The sequence below is a fragment of the Oryzias latipes genome, chromosome 10 (assembly GCF_053564925.1).
Source record: "Oryzias latipes strain Hd-rR chromosome 10, Olatipes_Hd-rR_3.1".
Taxonomy (NCBI): Eukaryota; Metazoa; Chordata; class Actinopteri; order Beloniformes; family Adrianichthyidae; genus Oryzias; species Oryzias latipes.
In genome coordinates, this window is record NC_136246.1 from 15,454,026 (window position 1) to 15,473,263 (window position 19,238).

At 38.9% G+C, this 19,238-nt stretch overlaps 1 protein-coding gene across 1 annotated transcript in view; it reads right to left on the reverse strand.

Annotated features, from left to right (window-relative positions):
- The window catches only part of ccdc88b (coiled-coil and HOOK domain protein 88B), a 64,444-nt gene extending 46,013 nt beyond the window's left edge, over window positions 1–18,431 (reverse strand). Inside the window, exons 1-6 of the mRNA XM_023959081.2 lie at window positions 18,200–18,431; window positions 15,747–15,889; window positions 13,022–13,130; window positions 3,260–3,329; window positions 3,025–3,083; window positions 168–251 (exon numbers count right to left, since the gene is read on the reverse strand). Of these exons, the coding sequence (XP_023814849.1) occupies window positions 168–251; window positions 3,025–3,083; window positions 3,260–3,329; window positions 13,022–13,130; window positions 15,747–15,889; window positions 18,200–18,259 (525 nt within the window). The 5' untranslated portion in view covers window positions 18,260–18,431. The remainder of the gene's footprint in view (window positions 1–167; window positions 252–3,024; window positions 3,084–3,259; window positions 3,330–13,021; window positions 13,131–15,746; window positions 15,890–18,199) is intronic.
- Window positions 18,432–19,238: the final 807 nt, after the last annotated feature.

Sequence of the window (19,238 nt, forward strand, 5' to 3'; positions counted from 1 at the left end):
CCTTTTCTCTAGCTAGACGCAAGAAACTAAATACATTTTTCATTAAAGCATATAAAAAAGAAGAAAAATTATTTTCTTCAGAACGTCTCCCTGAGATTTAAAGTTAACCAGTCAGAGCAGTTAATATTTCAAAGAAGAGGGAATGGTTTGATTGATTCTGCACTTACCTGCTGGATGCAGTTGGCAATGGCTGCCTGAGTCTCAATGTCCAGAGACTGGATCTGCTGAATGAAAGTTTCTTTCCTCTCACACTGCAGAAGCAAGATGGATTAGGGGATTAGGATGTTGCAAAGATTATATTCCGATATTCCACTTGGAAGCAACATTGAAAATCTACTAATGCCATTAAAGTAATCTGAATATCAATGCTACCAACTGCTATTTAGTGTCACTTCATTAACTAGAGTGTTGGAGACATGAAAACTAATAACAAAATCAATAAATAAAAAATTGAGATTGTTGGGCAGTCTCTGTTTTGCCACCAAAGAAATAGTGACATTAACTCTAGCTTTTCTTAAATAGACAAAGGTTTTATGTTTCCAACTTTTTTATAGGAGTAAAAATCATGGAAATCGCCGTCACCGCTGCCAGTAATGGGTCAAGTGCGGCCGCTTAAAGAATGACTGCAGAGCCTGGTTTGTGCTGAGACCGTTTCTTTTTGCTGTTGAGCTCTATGAGGTAAGAGCAGCAGTGGCAGCAGCATCTAATTCATCAATCTGTGTTTTGCACCAAGTTCCAACAAAGCAGTTTACAGAGGGGTTTTTTCCTTAATCGGTGTTTGCAAATTAGAGAGAAGCAGTTCATTTGTACCGACACTTTCACCTCATGCTTTAACTACTTCTTTAAATGCTTTGGATGAAATGACGAACATCTGTCTCAAAGAAATGAATTAAGACCATCTCGAGTTTTTGCTACTTCAACGGTGGACCAGCTTGATGATCCTGTAGCTTTTTAGATAATTCAAACATTTACCATGAAAGACTATGTTTTTCCTGTTTTAATCTTCACTTTGAAAGCGTTTAATGTTCCACCATATCTTAAAACATATGTATTTCCCCAACAGAATACTGTGTTCTACAGGCCAACCTGGAAAATGGGAGGCATAACCTTCAGGTGTCAAACACCTCTCTAGTGTAACCATATTGTGTTCATGAAGCTGTCACCTGGTTTATTGATAAAGCTTTTAGTTAGGTCAGCATGGGTGACATTGAGCAATGCCCTCAGTTATGCTGCAGGAAGATGTCCCATGATGCAATGGGCACCATGTTTAAATCATCTTTCTCATGTTTTTGCTTTTCATGGTATACTTTATTATTATTTGTTTGTCTTTCATTTTCTAAAGTGGAAATCCCAGTGTTTTAACATGGTTTTGTTTCTCTTCTGCTTTCTTTGATGCAAAAACAAAAACAGTATTTACGCACTATAAGGCGCACTATAAAGGCCTGTTCACATCGGGACGAATTTCGCGCGTGATATTCGCCGATGTTTAACGCCTCGTGACTAAACAAAGGGCACCAATGTGAGTGTGCACACTGACGCGAAAAACGCCAACCGTAAAAGCGTCATTTTTTAAAAAACGACTTGGGTTCGTTTTTTTTGGTTTGACACACCACATCAAAAACTATACGACCAATGAGAGTGGCGCTTTGCACATGTGTCTCGAGTTTCTGAAGTTACAGTAAAACACAACTTGGGGGCGCTCAAACACAAAACTGTCTTGCTGAGCACACATACGTAACAGCGAAGAAGATAGACGCCAAGTAGCGTCTACACTGCCGCGAAGAAATAAGACGAAGAAGTCTAACTCACTGACGGACATTCTAAAATATCCCAGAAATGCTCATGATACATTTTCAGCTCTTGTACCAGTCGATAAAACTCCCCATGTTCTTCTCTTCTCGTAACTATGGGAGGTACCCAAAATCGGCGTCTTTCATCATTCAACAGAAACAATAATTTCTTCATCGCTGGAACTGGAGCTAGAGCTACTGGTACTTGAAATATTCATGTTTTCTTTGTATGATTCTGACAAGCGCGTAAATACTTGCTCTCTTCTTCTGAGTGAAAAGCGAGTTTAAGAAGCGTAAAGTTGCGCAGCGCCACCTTGTGTACAGGGGTATTTCTGTTTTACATTAAGCGCCATCTAATGTCAGGGAATGAATTTGCATGTTCACTCGGCTTATCATCAGCGAAAATCGCTTGGGTGTGAACACAAAAACGTGTTGAAAAACGTTGGCGAATAACGTGCGCCGATATTCGTCCCGGTGTGTTAAGGCTTAATTTTCTGCAAAAAAAAACAATGCACCTTATAACCTGGAATGCCTTGTATATATGTATTTGATTCTGGTTGTGTTTACTTATGTCAAAGCGATTTCGAGAGGTACCGGGCGCTCTGTCAACATGGCAGTTGCAAACGAGGTTGGGAGTTATTGTGAATACGCAAATGTATTATCAGCTTGTATTTTTACATGAAGGGGGTTACAGGTATTGTTAATACCTTAACTTGGCAACCGTGTAGCGTGTCACAAACAGGATCCAGAGTGAACGGACATCGAAACAACAGACATCAAGGGGCGGAGTCACTTGTCAAAAACTGACAGGTGAATCTGCCTCAGTCACAACCATCTGTTTTTAAAAACATCACACACTACTACCTGAGACGACTCTGACGAAGCCGGAAGGTATTCCGCCGAAATATGTGAGGTACGTTTGACCAAAACAAACCGTGTCTGATAAAAAATAATTCAAGAACTCAAAACAAACATGACCCCATTCATAATCTAGACCTGAACCTAGCACGCCTTGTAAGAACTGTTGTGCCATCATGTTTTTTTTTCATCCAACCTGATGGTGCGCAAATACTCCTGTGAAGAATAGTCTTTCACAGAAGATTTAATTTAAAAAAAATTCCTCTTTTACTCAATTATCATTTATAGAATTGCATCTTTTTATTTCTTTTGCTTCATTGTCATGGGAGTTTGTTTCTGTCCAAGAGTGAGAATTAAAAAAAACATTTAAAATCACCTGGACGGCACATCCTAGTAACAGCAGCAGCAGTTGTCTGAGCTCCTCCACAGCTGCCTCTGAAGGCACAGAAAAATCTCATCATTATCTTCATCACCTCTAACACCACCCTCCTTATTCTAATCACTTTAATGTGCTTAACAGAGAACTGAGATACAGACTCGTACATAAAGTGTAATGAGTTTGTCACTGTTGAGGAGCTTTGCATTGATAGGATCAAGTTGTTATCTTGTACCTGTGAAAGGGTCCTGCCCCAGAATGGCAACGTTTGGGAGCGGCGTCAGAATCAACTGCTGTAGGTCCTCCTACAAAAAAAAAAAAAAACCTGAATGAAAAGAGTTAAATTCCTATGTGAGCAGGCTGGCTCAGCCAGTCTGTTTGCACAAAGTAAGGATAAATATACAATAGGAATTTTCCATTATTCCATGGAAATTTGTAGTATAAACAAAACAAAAAAAGGTGTGTGATGACAAGACTTTTTTGTGCTTTTAAAATCATACTAATTTTAATGACACATATTTCAGTGTCCTTAAGCATCGTGCAGATTAATGAAGGGAGGTTGTTGCTCAAATTTAAGCTAACTATAAACCTAACAGAAATCTCCTGTTTCTGTCCTTTTGCCACGACAGTAGTGCATCATGCGGGTTAAGGAGACGCAGTGAAAGATGCAAAGATGATAACAAACATCACACACACATACGCAAGCAGAACTTGTTACTAACAACAAACCAAGAGTTATCTAGGCCTGCCAACAAGTCGCAACTGTAGCTCGGGCAGAAAGGTTCACATGAATTTACAGACAAATAATTAGATTGAGAGGAAAGAAAATACTCGAAAAGCAATCTCTTTAACCCCAAGTCACTTCAATGAAACTGTTTTTCCATTAAAGAGATCTTAAAGATATTTTTTGTAATTTGAAAAATTATAATTAAAGAAAATTATTACTTTCATTGTTTGCAAAAGCCTTGCACCAGAATCTGTTTTATCTCAACAAGCTGTAAATCTCAAAGACCCACTCCAATGAAAATTGTGTTTTTGGTGTTTTTTTTACATCTTCTTGTGGGATTTTCTCATGATGGAGGACAAATACAAAAATTAAAAGGGCCTTTGTCATGTAAAATCAACTTTTTTGCGCTGTTAAATGTATTATAATGTTCATTCCTCACTATAAACAACCCCAAAGTGGTATTTAGCTTCATTCAAGCATTTCTGAGTATTTCTCTAAAAACCTGCTCTCTGAGCACCAGCCCCTCCCAACCCACAAAAACGAGTGGGTTCTCACATTGTGACATAGATAAATAGGGAACAGCCCCTTCCAGGAAGAGTCTGAGTTGCCAGCACCGCCCCCAGGCTCACACTGCCAGCTCCACGGAGCAGTTGTCGGCAAAAACTCTTTCCTTTTATATGCACAATATGCACATCCATCTTTGCAAAAGTTTGGGTGTTGTTTGTTTTCGTGGGCGAGACGCAGACACGCTGCTGAGGCCAGCTCTAGGATGACGCCATGAAATGGGCGGTACCCACACGGAGCCAAAGCCAGTGCCCAACAGATCGAAACATCTTACTTGTGGATAGGAAAAGACCTCACGAAAACAAATTTTTCATTAAAAAATATCATTCTTTAGTGTGCCAAAGGTAATATATTGTCATGTATATGGATATGGTTTGTTCTGAAAGGCTTAAGAAAAGTAGGATATAAGCCAAGTCATCTCAAAATTTCCACTTCGGAATAATTCTTTATTCAAGTCGATGACAATCAGGAGCAGATGGCGTTAGAAAAAGATTGTAGCTGTGACACAGAACCTCCAGTCGGCGAGCCACAGGCTGCCTGCTTAGCCCCATTCTGATGCATCCACTTGTGGAAGACTAGATCCATGTATGTCTTCCTTTTCCTCTTCCAAGTTGGTATCTGGATCAAAACTGTACGGCTGGATAGCCCCAATATTGCTCACCATTTTCATTACACCACTAAGGTTAGGTTGGGGGTGTGATGGGCTGTAAGCTAGTGGGGGAGCGTATTTGTGAGTGAAGAGAAGGGGAGGCGGGGTTGCTCAGTGTAAACAATCCCACCCATAACTTAGAAGAAAATGTCTTTCTTTTTTTGGTCCTGTCCAGCAAGTGAACACACGGATTGCAGCTGAATGCTAGAGGAGAACTTCAAATGAACTCCTGCTGCTCTGCAGAAACCATGTCCTAGAAAAATTTGAAGTTACTTTATGTCCAAGAAAAACTAGAAACTATGTCCTAGAGAAATTGTGAAACTAAACCTTCCTTGAGCCACAGTGATCTTGAAACAGCCATCCACGCCGTGATCTGTCCTTCTGTGTCACCCAGCGATCACTGAACCGTCTCCAGTTACCGGTAGTTCAAAATGCAGCAGCACGATTGTTAGCTGGCACATCCAGACGAGAACGCATAACTCCGGCACTCAGTTCACTTCACTGGCTCCCTGTTCATTTTAGAATTCAGTTCAAACTTTTACTGTTTGTTTTTAAAGCTCTTCGTGGTCTTGCCCCAGTTTACAAAACTAAGCTTTTAACTGTCTGCAGTCATTCTAGAGTCTTGAGGTCTGCAATATTAGCTTCATGTGCCTAGGTCACGACAGAAACACTGGGGTGACTCTGCTTTTTCCATTGAAGGCCCTCAGTTATGGAACAACATTCCTGCAGAACTGCACATGACATCTGACCAACAGCTTTACGCATCAATTAAAAACATACCTTTTTGGAATGGCTTTTAATGCTCAGTAGTCTTTGGCATTTTTATTTTATTTAATTTTTTTATTGGATTCTTATTCATTTTTTATGTATTTAATTTCTGACTGCTTTGTGTAATTTTATGCAGTTTTTAATGTTTTTAATTTGTCTAATTTTAAACTTTCTTCAGTCTACCTTTTCTTGTAAAGCACTTTTGTAGTCTTAAATGAGTTGTAAAGTGTTATATAAATAAAGCTTTATTCATTCAGTAAAAAAACACAGGTTATAATCATGATTAAAAGACCACTGGGAACGATTTGAAAATAGATCAAAAGATTATCAGAGTGGGTCTTTAATTGCTTAACCATGTATAATTTGAGTTTAGGGCAAATTTATTGTTTTCATTTTCAATGAATTAAGCTAGAATTACAGACTTCTCATACATTTTCTGGTTAGAAATCAGAGGTGCAGTGCAGCTACTGCATTTCCTTCAAGTGCAGCACCAGAGTTACATATGCCCCTTTCAATTACTTCATTTAATTTCTTTAACTCAGAAAAGAAATACTATTGAAAAAAAAATGTTTTTAAACAACAACATGCTGATGGTGGCTCATTCTCCAAATGTTTAGAAAGTCCGGTCACGTTCACCAACAGAAAGTCATCAGTGCAGAGAGGAGGCTACAATTACAGCTCCCTTTTGGCTGCTCACTTTAATTTATAAACTGTACAGTATGAAAGGCATAGTACCAAGAAGCAGCGGCATCCAACTGGCATGTGCAGCCAACCTTATATTTCTGCTCCTTCAGGGCACGCAGGGTAATAGCCTCTGCAGATCTCAGCGGTCACTGGACAGCTTGTGGTTATTGGTGGCAAAACAGACTTCTTTAGTAGATTAAGCAAACAGAAAATTGTACTGTACAGCTAAAATACAGTGCAATTGCAAAAATATTTATAGTAAACTAAAGTTAACACACCAACATTTGGACTGGATAAAATAACCTGTAAAAGACGTGAGAAAACAATGTGGGACATGCATGCGTTTTATCTGTATTTGAGGTTCAAACAGCAGCAAAAAAAGCTGTAGATGCGAGTTTAGCTTTGCATTTTGTCAACTCTACATTAATATTTTTACAGCAGCCATGTCCAAAGTCCAGCCCTTGGGCCAAATGTCATTCAGATTTCTACCAGCCCACAGGCACCTAACATGTGGCCAAAATTTGGCCCAGCATTTTCCAAGAACTCTGTACAATTTCTTGATTGTGAGCAGCTAAATTACATTATGAGCTTTAAGGGCCAAACAAGAGGGACAGATTTGTTTGTTTCTGTGATCAAAATAGGACAAATAACACAGATTTTTCATTTAGACGTTCACAGTAAGCACTTAATAGTTAATAAAATGTAACATTTTATATGAACCCAGATTTAATGTTGGCGAAAGGTTTTTTCCCAGAAAAACTTTTCTTCATTTCATTTCTGGTCTTCAAATCAGAAATTCACAGTAATTTTGGCAAACGTGTATTTATATGCATTTCTTTTCTACTCTGTGTGAAGAAATAAAAATTATATAATTACAACAACAAAAAATCCTTATATAAATAGTTAGATTGCATTTAATGATATTATAAAGGCAGACTGAATTTTTGGCCCTCACACATTTTCACTCCACCAAATCTGGCCCTCTTTGCAAAACGTTTGAATGTCCCTTCAGTTATAATCCAAGTCCTCAATAGATCAACAAAGGAAAAAAGAAAATCTATCAGATTAACCTGTTTCAGCTTTTTATATCAAGACTCATCATTCAATTGTAAAATCTTCTATCACCAGCATTTATCAACTCCCTCTCCTGTTTCTCTACATGCATTTGTGCCTAATTCCTAGAACTGCAAAGACACTTCTGCTGCCACAAGGTCAAAACATGGATGCCTCTGATTCCAGTGTCGACAAACGAGTGAATTTTAACTACCTATTTCCGTTTGAGAGTCAAAGTTTGGGAAAAATCTAAAGCTGATTCTGAAATGAATGCTGGGGCTGCTGGCATCAGCTGTGAGACAAATTAAAAGCCATCTGCAACATTATCTTTTCCAAAATCCATCTCTCTGCATCATGTTGTCAGGATTGGTTTTCCTTTCACCCATTTGCTTTTTCTTTTATGCATTTCCAGTTTTTAGGCTGCTAAGTGAGCCAGATAAATTGAAACATAATTGGCCGGGTGTTCACGGTGTCATGGTTTACAGAGGACGGAGTTATTTACAGGGTCAGAGAATTAGACAAGTGAAATGAACATTTAAAGGAACGTGTAGTGAAGCCTGGAAAGTTTTCAGTCATAATCGAGGCACTAAAAGCCTCTGCACGAAAAAAAGGAAAAAAAAGGAGGGAAAATAAATCCAATAAAAGAGAACAAATGAATAAAGCAAAAACTATTTAATGCTTTAAATCAGAAATATATGTGATGATTTTCCAAAAATCAACAAAAAATCCCAACCAGACTTGTGAATTTTAATCAAATCTGTACTGAAGCTGCCTACACCAAAGCAACCATAGAAGGGAAACTATGAGAAATGTGGAACTGAATTTGTAAAGCCATACTTGAAAAAACATTGTAATACACCTGGTTCTGTTATCGTGTGACAAGCTTCCCATGGCTGCAAGTCTCTGAGCATTCAAAGGGACATAAGTAGCTCACTGCAAAATTGGGAAGTAAAAGCTGTTGACTGTTCTTATGTCGTGTCAAAAGCAAAGTGTTGCACGCTTAGTCCACCCTTCTGGGTCCTGCAGAAGCTCTGTGTGCTCAGAACAGAGGCTTTTGAATCATTCTCGGGGGAAGAGTTGTGTCATTTCCTCAAATGCCACAGGCGTCTATCGAGCTCGTTGTAAAATGCAGGATACTGTGGTTTTATTTTCTAGCCCACAACGACAGGGGCAGATGAAACAAGCACTTAGCTCACCACTCCCACACTTCTCCTCACCCTATATGTCTGATAATAAGCAGAGACACTTCTTCTGAGGACGAAAAAAGTCTTTGTGTTTTATCTTTTCCTCTGTGCAAGAGCAATCAACCCCCCACACAGACACTTCACAGCTGACAACATCAGCAGGCGAGTTATGGTTATTAATGTGTTACTGAAAATTGACCAACATCTTGGTTTGTTTCGACAAACATAAACATAGACAAAAGCAGCCGCCTTGAAAGACATTTTAAGAACATCTTTTCTTTTTTTATGTTTACAGTGCTTTTAGCCTGTTGAAAACATTGGTGTGTTCCTCACGAATAAGCAGGTTGATACAGGAAAAAAACACAAGTTTATAAATCTGACTGAGTCACATTTTAATTAATTCTTTAAAACTATGTATATTCTGTACACTTAAAGCCTTTTGATAAAAGACCTAAACCACTTTGAATTCTGTGTGAAAAAACACTCGTTTTGAGCTAGCAGCGAATTGGCAGAAAGCCTGGGCTGTGTTTGAATTCATTCACCATTCCCTGGTTAGTGCACTAAATAGGGCATTCACCAATTTTGGCGGGGTGTTTGGATCATTGACTGTATAATGGAACTGGACTGAGTGACTGTGACATTACTGTTATGTCCCAGGACGTTTTTCTTTTTTTCTCTTGCAAATGTCAGTGTGCAGGTGCCGGGCTGCGATTGGTGTGGTGCCCCGGCACCAGGAGTGGATTGGCCGCCGGAAGTCACACCTGGAATCACACCTGCTATAAAAAGAAGCAGGAAGAAATCTCATATGACAACTCCACCCTCTCCCAAAAACCAGCTACATGAAGTTTAGAGTTGTAGAAGTGGATTGCCATTTATTATGAATTGTTGTTTTCTCTTGTTTTTGTTATGTTAGGGAGGTATGTTATTGGCTTTTTGTTTATTTTGTTTTGATAGGTGAGATTTGGGTTCTTGTTAGGTAGGAATGGGTTTTTTTTAGGTTGTTATTTTGGTCCACTCTGAAGTAAATACTTTTATGGATTCAACCAAAATAAATCTTTTAACCTGATTTAAGTGTGCTGGATTATGAGACTGGGGGGAGACAGGGGCTCATTTTGTGTTGCGTCCTTTTCGGGCCACTAGATCTGGCGAGGGGTTTAGGTGTGTAGCATTACCCATAGAAAACAGCATACTTCCGGTTCCAACCAAATGGATCATTTTTTTCGCAATGCTGATGTCGACATGTTGGAAAGTGGGCTCAAGATAATCTGTCATTGAATGTTTCAAACATCTGACTCAAGATCGGCTACTTTTATTGAAGCATCTAATTGGTCAGTTTATGATTTATTTAACTTGCACTATAGAAGAGAATATCATGAAAATAAATTAGATTTAGCAAGAACATGTTACAAAAAGGTATCAGAGCAAGAATAATTATTCTGACAGCTACAATGACTGAGTTATAGCTGTTGATTTCTCTACAGAAGTCTCCCGGGAGGAAGGGGTCACTCAGTCCAGTTCTCGTATACAGTCAATGGTCCAAATCTACAACTCCAAAGTCCAGTACCCTGAAAATATCCCAGAAAAACTAGTGTTTATCGATGCTCAGTAGATTGGGAAATATAGACCAAAATGCATTGTGTTTGAACAACGTATTAACCTTTTTTTTTTTTAAAACAAGTTTTAATCATGAGAACACAGTGTATGAATAACTATTCTCTGTAAAATCTTCCTATTTTATTTAGGTTTTTACTTCTACTAATGGTTGACGTCATATGTTGCCATTACAAAAAAAAGTAAACACGACTCCGAATTTCTTTTTGGCTGGCCTAAAACTCCGTCGTACATTTGATAGCTTCAGACACAAATAAAAGCATTTGAAGAGATTTTCTTTTTGGATATTAAAGAAGTTGTGAGTGAACTAATCATGCCTTTATTTAAATCTATTGGCATCGTCTTTCGCTCCATCGTTTCGTGCTAAACTGCTAAAGACAGCAATACTGACCACAAACCCCAAAGCACTCAGTAAAAAATGAGGTCAAAATTACTTTGCTCTTTTTTGCTTGTTTGTCTAACAGCAAAGTGCGTCATACCCTGCAATGGTTTAAGCATGAAATGTTTCATTTAAAACTTTTCCCATTTAAAATCTACTGCATATAGAATAAAGAGATTTTCCAAATATGGATTTCATATGCGCTAAAAACTAAATTATTGATCAATAAACAGATACATTAAACAAAGACATATTTTATTGATGAACGTAATTTACTGTGACGTACCATTAGACTTTCAAGCACAGACCCATAATGTGTGATTCAAACACACGTGGCTGTCAAACCCAGAGCACTGTCACTGCTGACCCTACACTAGTTTGAACCAATAAACAATTAGGGTCAAGGACAAACTGTACTTTTTAAATGTAAAAAAAAAGCAGCTTTTTGACTGGTTATTTAGGGAATTAATTTGGATTCACTCAATTTTACAACTAAAAGCATGAAGTGTTACTTTGCTGTCCTCTATTCAAACCTGCATCAAACCTGAAACCTGTTGATGATCCTACCAGGATAGCAACACACATTTTCCAAATGTGATGCCTCATCAGGAGCGTCTGTGCACAGTGTTGCCAAAACGTGTTGGCGAGGTTAATGAAAGGTTTACTGCTTATTAAAACTTTAGTGGCATTTGTGAACTTTATTGTAGTGCTTAAGAAGGGGTCCCAAAAAGAAACCCTTGGTTTGGCATAAGAAATCTCCATTATTGCTGCAGTAAAGGGGTGAGTTATTAAAAGCATTCAGTTTGTAGCATGTTTGCCTTCTATTAACAACAATATAGGAGTTTATTTTATTAAAATCAAACATTTTTCTTGTTTCCTACACATTTATTTCTGAAGGACAGCTTTTTGGGTGTTTAATGCTTTTGTTCAACTGTTGATGAAACAAATATGCAGCTCTTTTTACCTCAATATCAGCTCTGAATTGCCCTATTCCTAATTATTTTTGGACTATGCTGCAGTCCCAGGATGCAGAAACTGATATATAAATGATCATTTTTCAACGTACTGTATTTGACTGCTTGCAGTAATACGGGTTCATGCTAAAAGCTGATATTTTGTTTTTTCCAGTTGTGACGCACAGTTGAAAAACTTTAATTTTAAAGCTTGAGATTTATTGCAGCTCTGCAGCACACCAACAATGATGTATAACATTCACGCAAAAATGTGTGAACTGTGGCTTCCATCAAGTTTGGAGCACCAGCATCTTTTTGAACCATCTTCTGCAGGTGTGCTTTTGTTTTCTAATGATGAACCAAATCACCTCTGAATTTGAACTCCAAATCTATAGCTTTGTCTAGCTGTGGTAGTTTGTGCAGCTCTGGTGTGCGATCAGTCTGCCAAAGGCTTTTACACTAGAATCACCTGACAGGTTCAACTGAAAATGAGTTAATGAGAGCACTGAGGATGAAGCAAAACACTGAAGCAGTAAAACCAAACGGCCTGCTGTAAGACCTCAGATCTGCTGGACAGAGGGCAAAGTAATTTTCAGTGCCAGACCATCACAGAGGTGCTGTGCAAAATGTCCTGTTTCATCTTTTGATAAAATTATTTCAACTCTCTTTCTTTTGAAATTAACTTCTGAAATTACCCAAATAGAAGTAGATTTGTGCAAAGCACTTAAGAAGACATTTCTAAAAATTGTTAAGTAAAATTAATAGTTTGTGGCCACAAATTAGCAATCTATTAGCATTTTGTGGCAACAAATTATTATTTTGAGTGAAAAATGAACATTTTGTGTGCATAAATTAGTGGTATGTGTCCACAAATTAGTAGTAAGATTTAATTATACTCAAGTAATAATTTGTGCACACATAATACTTATTTGTGTGCACAAAACGTTAATAAAATGCTCATTTGTGACCACAAAATAATATTTTTTGTGCACAAACTGTAGCTAAAAATGCTAATAAAATGCAACATTTTTGACAAAATACTTATTTGTGTCCAGAAAATGTTACATTGCGACAAAATGCTCATTTGTGCACACAACATACTAAGTCGTGGCAGGAGGAAACATGTCATGTGAAGGGCTCTGTTGAAATTTCCAGTTTAAATATAGCTGTAATAAAAAATAAAATTGCTGGTTTAATGCCATGCGCATTTTTATTTATTAATTCACTTATTTAATCATTTTCTTATTTATTAATTTAGAAAATTAGAGTTGAGCTAGAGAACTCATTTATGTGACAACTGAAATGTTCAGTAGTATTTGTACTGTAATGTTTGTAATATTTTGTAGCCACTGCGTAAAAAATGATCCGGGATTTCCCTCCTAGAGGATCAATCTAAAGCCTCATCCTCTGGGGATCCGCCCATACCTGGTAGAAGGCCCTCAGGTGTCGATTTAAAATGGAGAAATTCTGGACTCTCAGCAGGTTGTCGTCTCTCTCGCTGTAGTAAAGCCTCTCCACCTTGGGGTTTGGATCTCTAGATGAACACCCAAACAAAACAAAACAAAAAAAGCTTGAAATGACTGGTGTGTCTGCTGCACTTTGATCAAACAGTCAAGTACCACATCTCTACAGATGCATCATTTCATTTAAGTAGTAAGGGAATGAATGGTAAAATATTAGAGTCTAGGAAGCAGACAATGAGAAATCACATGCCTTCTTTTGCTTGAACGGCAGAATTTGGGACAGAAGCTGCTCATACAATAAATACCAGAAACTCATCTTACTAAGTTATAGATTAAAGAACGTTCTTCTGCAAAAGTTTGACCGAAAGGCAATGAATTTAGTGAAGATGGCCTGCGTGAAGGCCCTCCTGACCTGCCAGAACAGAAACGTGTTGTTCGACAGTGATTTAATTCGCTCCACCAAACTGTCGACCAACCTGATGAATGTTACGTCTCATTTTCTGCAAAGCAGAAAAATTCAGATTCTGCTACCGTACTTGGAAGTCCCTGAGGCTGTGCTGTGACACAGAGGGAAAAGTAAAAGGTTTAATATCTCAGTTTCAGCGTGTTCACAACAATTGATTAGAAAGAGACACAAAGAAGGATTTTTGTGACATATTTAATGAATTTTGCTGAGTGGCATGTGGACCTTTGATGCCTGGAGAAATAGTACTGGTTGTGTCTTTTTGCTCCCTTTGCCAATGTGGTTCATTCATTTATAGTTTATGCACCATACTGACAGTTTACATGATGGGATGATTTTAAAATTATTATTTACGTTTATTGCAAATTCTATGTTTCTTAATGAAATAAAGAAACCTAGGAATTGTAGAACTTCAGTAAGTGCTCCTAAAAAACTACTGAAGGATGCAAAAGTGCAAAGGAGTCATCAGCTCAGGGGAATGATGGGGGGTGGGGAGCAATGACTAAACATGTTGTAAACATGTCGTCATTGAATGAGTGGCGGGTTAACCTTGAGCAGGTCACCAGTTCGTAGACTGATCACACTAAACCGATGTATAATCGCAAGCAGGCCTGACACACTTTCTTTTGTTTTGCAGGAAAGGATGAGAAGAAAACCACACAGGTAGGAAAGAACCTCCCACCCCCTTGGGGATTCATCCGGTTTTAAAACAGCATGGCTTCTGTTCAAATACAAACGGAATCGGAATGGAAAAAAAAACCTTGTTTGGAGACGTTTGAGCAAGTCTGAGATTCCCCTGTTTAAGAGGACCAAAGCAATATCAGCTCAGTTATTATCCAAATCTTTGAAGCTGAATTGGAGCTGAAATAGGTGGACCTAAATCTTTACGTTCACTCACAATTGACTGCATGCCAGGTGTGTAATCACGTATCCTTGGAGCCGCTTCCCAAAAACATAGAACAGTAATATGTGGATTTAACCAAGAACAGGAAGAGCTATGAGTTGCATTATCATACACTGTTTGTTTTTTTTGTTTTGTTTTTTTGATTAAATAAGACTGACCATATGATATATAACCTTTAGATCTCTGTCTCTGTGTTTTTTTTATTTTTGGGAAAAATGTAAATGGATGGATTAAGGTTATAATGAATAATTTCAACAGGTTTTACACTTTAGGATTAAACTTGCTCTATCATCTTTAAGCAGATCAGACCTCTAAAGGTTTCTACCCGTAACTGTTAGTTTAACATGTGTGCCTCAGCTATGATCAGTCATTTGATAACTGGCATCTCTGAAAGCCAAACTGATAAATATTTAACTGAGATCTTAAATAGAAAGTTAAAGTTACACACAAAACATCCAAATAAGGGCCACTGATAGTTGATAATACACTGGCGCACAATGTCAACATGCTACTTTTCACTTCCAATGATTAGGACTTAAAAATGACTTTTTGTGTGTTATAATGTTCAAAAATCAAAGTATTCAAGGGTCAAACCATTGACTGTATATGAGAACTGGACTGAGTGGCCCCTCCCCTCTGGTGTTGCAAATTGGAAGTACCCACCAACATCCCATAGATTTCTATTAAGACATAGAGAGCTATCGCTCAGTTATTATTTTGTCAGAGTAACCATTCTTGCTCTGATACATTTTCTTTAACATCCTCTTGCGAATCCCAACTTTTTTTTCTTATTTTTGTGTAACTTATTCAAGTTATAAACTGACCAATCAGATGTCTCAATGAAAGTTTGTGGTCTCACGTTGAACGTTTAAAGTGTTTGACTGACAGATTCTCCTAAGCCCACTTCAAGTGGTAGGGGTGTGGACTTCCACTCCTGATTGGTGAAAGTGGTTACCATAGAAACCGTGACCCAGACAGACTCGAACCAATCACTGCTTACTGAAATCATCTGGCTCCAACATGGCGAAAAAAGGCGACTGATTTGACTTCATTTGGTTGGAACCAAAAGTAAGTCATTTTCTATGGGTGACGTCACACTCATTTGGTCCAGTTCCCATATACAGTCGATGATCAAACCCCATATTTGCTCATTTGAGTGTTGGGGTTAAAAGGGCTGAACAGACTTTATAGAGTTCAACTGAAAGGCTTGATTTTTTTTTTTTTTTTTTATCCATCATGCTTAGTCTCTCAAGTATTTCTCCATTTGCAGTCTAGGCACAGCAGTAAGCAACAAAGGAAGAAACTTTTTCCACATCTTACATGGTTCTCATGACCTCATTGAGGAAAACCCCATTGGTGAGCTTCACGTAGAGGTCTCTGGCGCTCCGAGAAGCTGAGCTCACTTCCATGTACTGGCCGCAGATGTCTGCTTCGCTCTCCAGCGTGTTCTCAAACAGCTGAACCTGCAAGAGATTGGCAGAGGGAAAGTGACTGTCTGCGTCGGTTAAAAGCGTGAATTGGTAGGTGGACGGAGAGAGGGAAGACTGAAAATAGAAGCAGAAGAGAGGAGAACAGAGAAAAGAGGAAAGGCAAACATTTCCACACAGGAAGCCACTCGAGTGGGTGCACCTGTCTGAACAGGTGGAATCGGTGCTTTCACACTGAGAAGCGTTTCACAGTGACAGGACTACAGCCAAGGTCTCCCTCCCTCCCTGTAGAGCCCATCTAAACTGTAATATAATGAGCGTCTGTTTTTTTCTCCAACCACATCTTAAGAAAACTGCTGCTGAGATGGATCAGCTGTTGGAATTAAGAGTTAATACACTCATTCGCCACTTTATCAGGCACACCTGTCCAACTGCTCTAAATTCAATAATAATCAGCCAATCACATGGCAGAACCTCAATGCATTTAGGCATGTAGACAAGGTCAAGACGATTTGCTGCAGTTCATACTGAGCATCAGAATGAAGAAGAAAGGTGATTAAAGTGACTTTGAATGTGGCATGGCTGTCGGTATCAGACGGGCTGGTTACACACAGGACCTTTCTGTGTGGAGTTTGCATGTTCTCCCCGTGCATGCGTGGGTTTTCTCTAGGAACTGTGGCTTCCTCCCACCGTCCAAAAACATGTTTCATATGTTAATTGGTTACATTAAATTGTCCCTAGGTGTGAATGTGAGTGTGCATGGATGTGTGATTTGTGGCCCTGCGACAGACTGGCGACCTGTCCAGGATGTCCCCTGCCTTCGCCCAGAAGTGGCCAGGATAGGCTCCGGCAGGCAGCGCTGTGACCCAAAAAAGGACAAAATGGGTTTGGAAGATGAATGAATGAATGAATGAATGAATGAATGAATGAATGAATGAATGAATGAATGAATGAATGAATGAATGAATGAGTGAATGAATGAATGAATGAATGAATGAATGAATGAATGAATGAATGAATGAATGAATGAATGAATGAATGAATGAATGAATGACCTACTGGGATTGTTTTTTACCCACAACCATCTCTAGGGTTTATAGAGAATGGTCTGGAAAAGAGAAAATATCCAGTGAGCAGCAGGTCTGTGGGTGGAAATACCTTGCTGGTGCCAGAGGTCAGAGGAGAATGGCCAGACTGGTTCCAGCTGATAGAAACAGAAACTCGGTCCTGCCATCCTACTCCATCCTGCCTTGTATCAACAGTTCAGGATGGTGGAGTGGAGAGGGGGGTATTTTCTTGGCACACTCTAGCCCCTTAGTACATGTTGAGCATGATTCCAACAACACACCCTACCGGACTATTGTTGCTGACCATGTCCCTTTATGACCGCAGTGAACCATCTCTTGATGGCTACTTCCAGCAGGATAGGCTGCCATGTCATAAAGCTGGAATCATCAGACTAGTTTCTTTAACATTATAATGACTTTACAGGACTCAAATGGCCTCCACAGTCTCAACCCAATAGATCACCTTTGGGATGTGGTGGAACAGGAGACAGATCTGTAGCAAATGTGTGATGCTATCATGTCAATATGGACTCAACCCTCTCAGGAATGTTACTAATTCCTTGTTGAATCTGTGTCACCAAGGATTAAGGAAGTTTGAAGGCAAGGTGGGTTCAATCCAATACTAGCGAGGTATACCTAATAAAGGGACCAGTGAGTGTATAAAAAAAACAGAAAAGTGGCATGTTGGTGTGCCACCTGCACCAGCTGCAGGTCTCATGGTGAATCTCTTTGACCTCCTCTTCTGTGGATGGAGGCAACAACCAGAAAGAACATCCCAAGGAGGTTTGGTTCAGTGTCACAATATACCACAAACACAACTCCCGACCAGCAGGGCTCAATCCTCTGAGGTTGACCGACTTCACGTGTGGAAATGCCAGCTGAAAACTCAAACAAACACCACAGATCCGTACATGGACACCCTGAGAATGAATCTGTTTTGATTTTTTTTTCCATAAACAAAACAGCCCAAGGACACGGAAGTGTCAAAGCAACAACAAAAGTCTTTGAGAAGGAAAGGAAGCTGCTAAAAGGAGAAGTAGTTTTGTTTTCCTGTTAAAAAATAGGAGAAAAGAGGCCAAATAACCCTCATTAACTGTTTCATTCATATCTAATGTTTGTTTGTGTGTGCAGGACTGTTCAAAAGGTTTCACTAGTGGAAATAACAGCAGAGTCTGTGGAGATGACAGCTGGCGGCTCAGCCGCGCGCGGGGCTGCCGCGCGCTGCTGACACCATGAAGTGCGTTTTAAGTCATTGTGACACAGACGCTAAATGACATACCCATCGAGCCAACGGACTCCCCATGAACTCCTCCATTATCTCCAGAATGTTAGAATCCATTGTTGACTGAGGGCCGCGAGGACGCCGCGCGGGCCGGCTGATTACCAGATATGATCAACTCTAAAGTCAATCACGGAGCGGGAATCCATCTTGTGTCAAGTTGAAGTAGTTTGACATTTCTGCGGCCCTCCCTCTTCCTCCTCCTCCTCCTCATCATCATCATGGCCTCTCTTCCTCTCTAGCGCGTCAGTTAGTTTTGTTGCTAAACCACACTGGGGTTTTTTTTTTTTTTCAAAAGGCCGTGTCTTTCTTTAGCCTTCCTCAAACCTGTCATGAGACCTGTGACTTTTCACAGGAGGTCAGTGAACTAGATTGTTGTGGTAATTTAGACACACGGGCCCTACTCGCCATGTTTATTAAAATATCATATCGATATTTTAAGGTATAAATCGTCTTTTCTTGTATCATTACCCCTGTTCCTTTTGTTCTAGACCAAACCTGTCTGTAAATGTTGCCGCTGTTTCAGTTCAATTGTGAAATTTGGGTCCAGATAACTTTAATCACTGTAGAACAGTGACATCTAGTGGCTGAAAATGAAATGACATGCCTCCGTCGATAGATAGATAGATAGATAGATAGATAGATAGATAGATAGATAGATAGATAGATAGATAGATAGATAGATAGATAGATAGATAGATAGATAGATAGATAGATAGATAGATAGATAGATAGATAGATAGATAGATAGATAGATAGATAGATAGATAGATAGATTTTAATTGATCTCACAATAGGGAAATTGCTTATACCATGGCTTAAAAAAAACAAGAGATAACAAAAATTTAAATATGGAGAAATAAGTATGCATTTATAATACTTAAGTAATAAGCATAATAACTCAAGTAATATTATGCTTAAAATCAGTTATTCATTTACTTTACCCCATTCCTCAAACCAAACCCCCAATGTTCTGGGTCTTTACTCACCTTGTATTTAATACAGAAAAATCTATGTACAATCAATCGCTGTGTGTTAC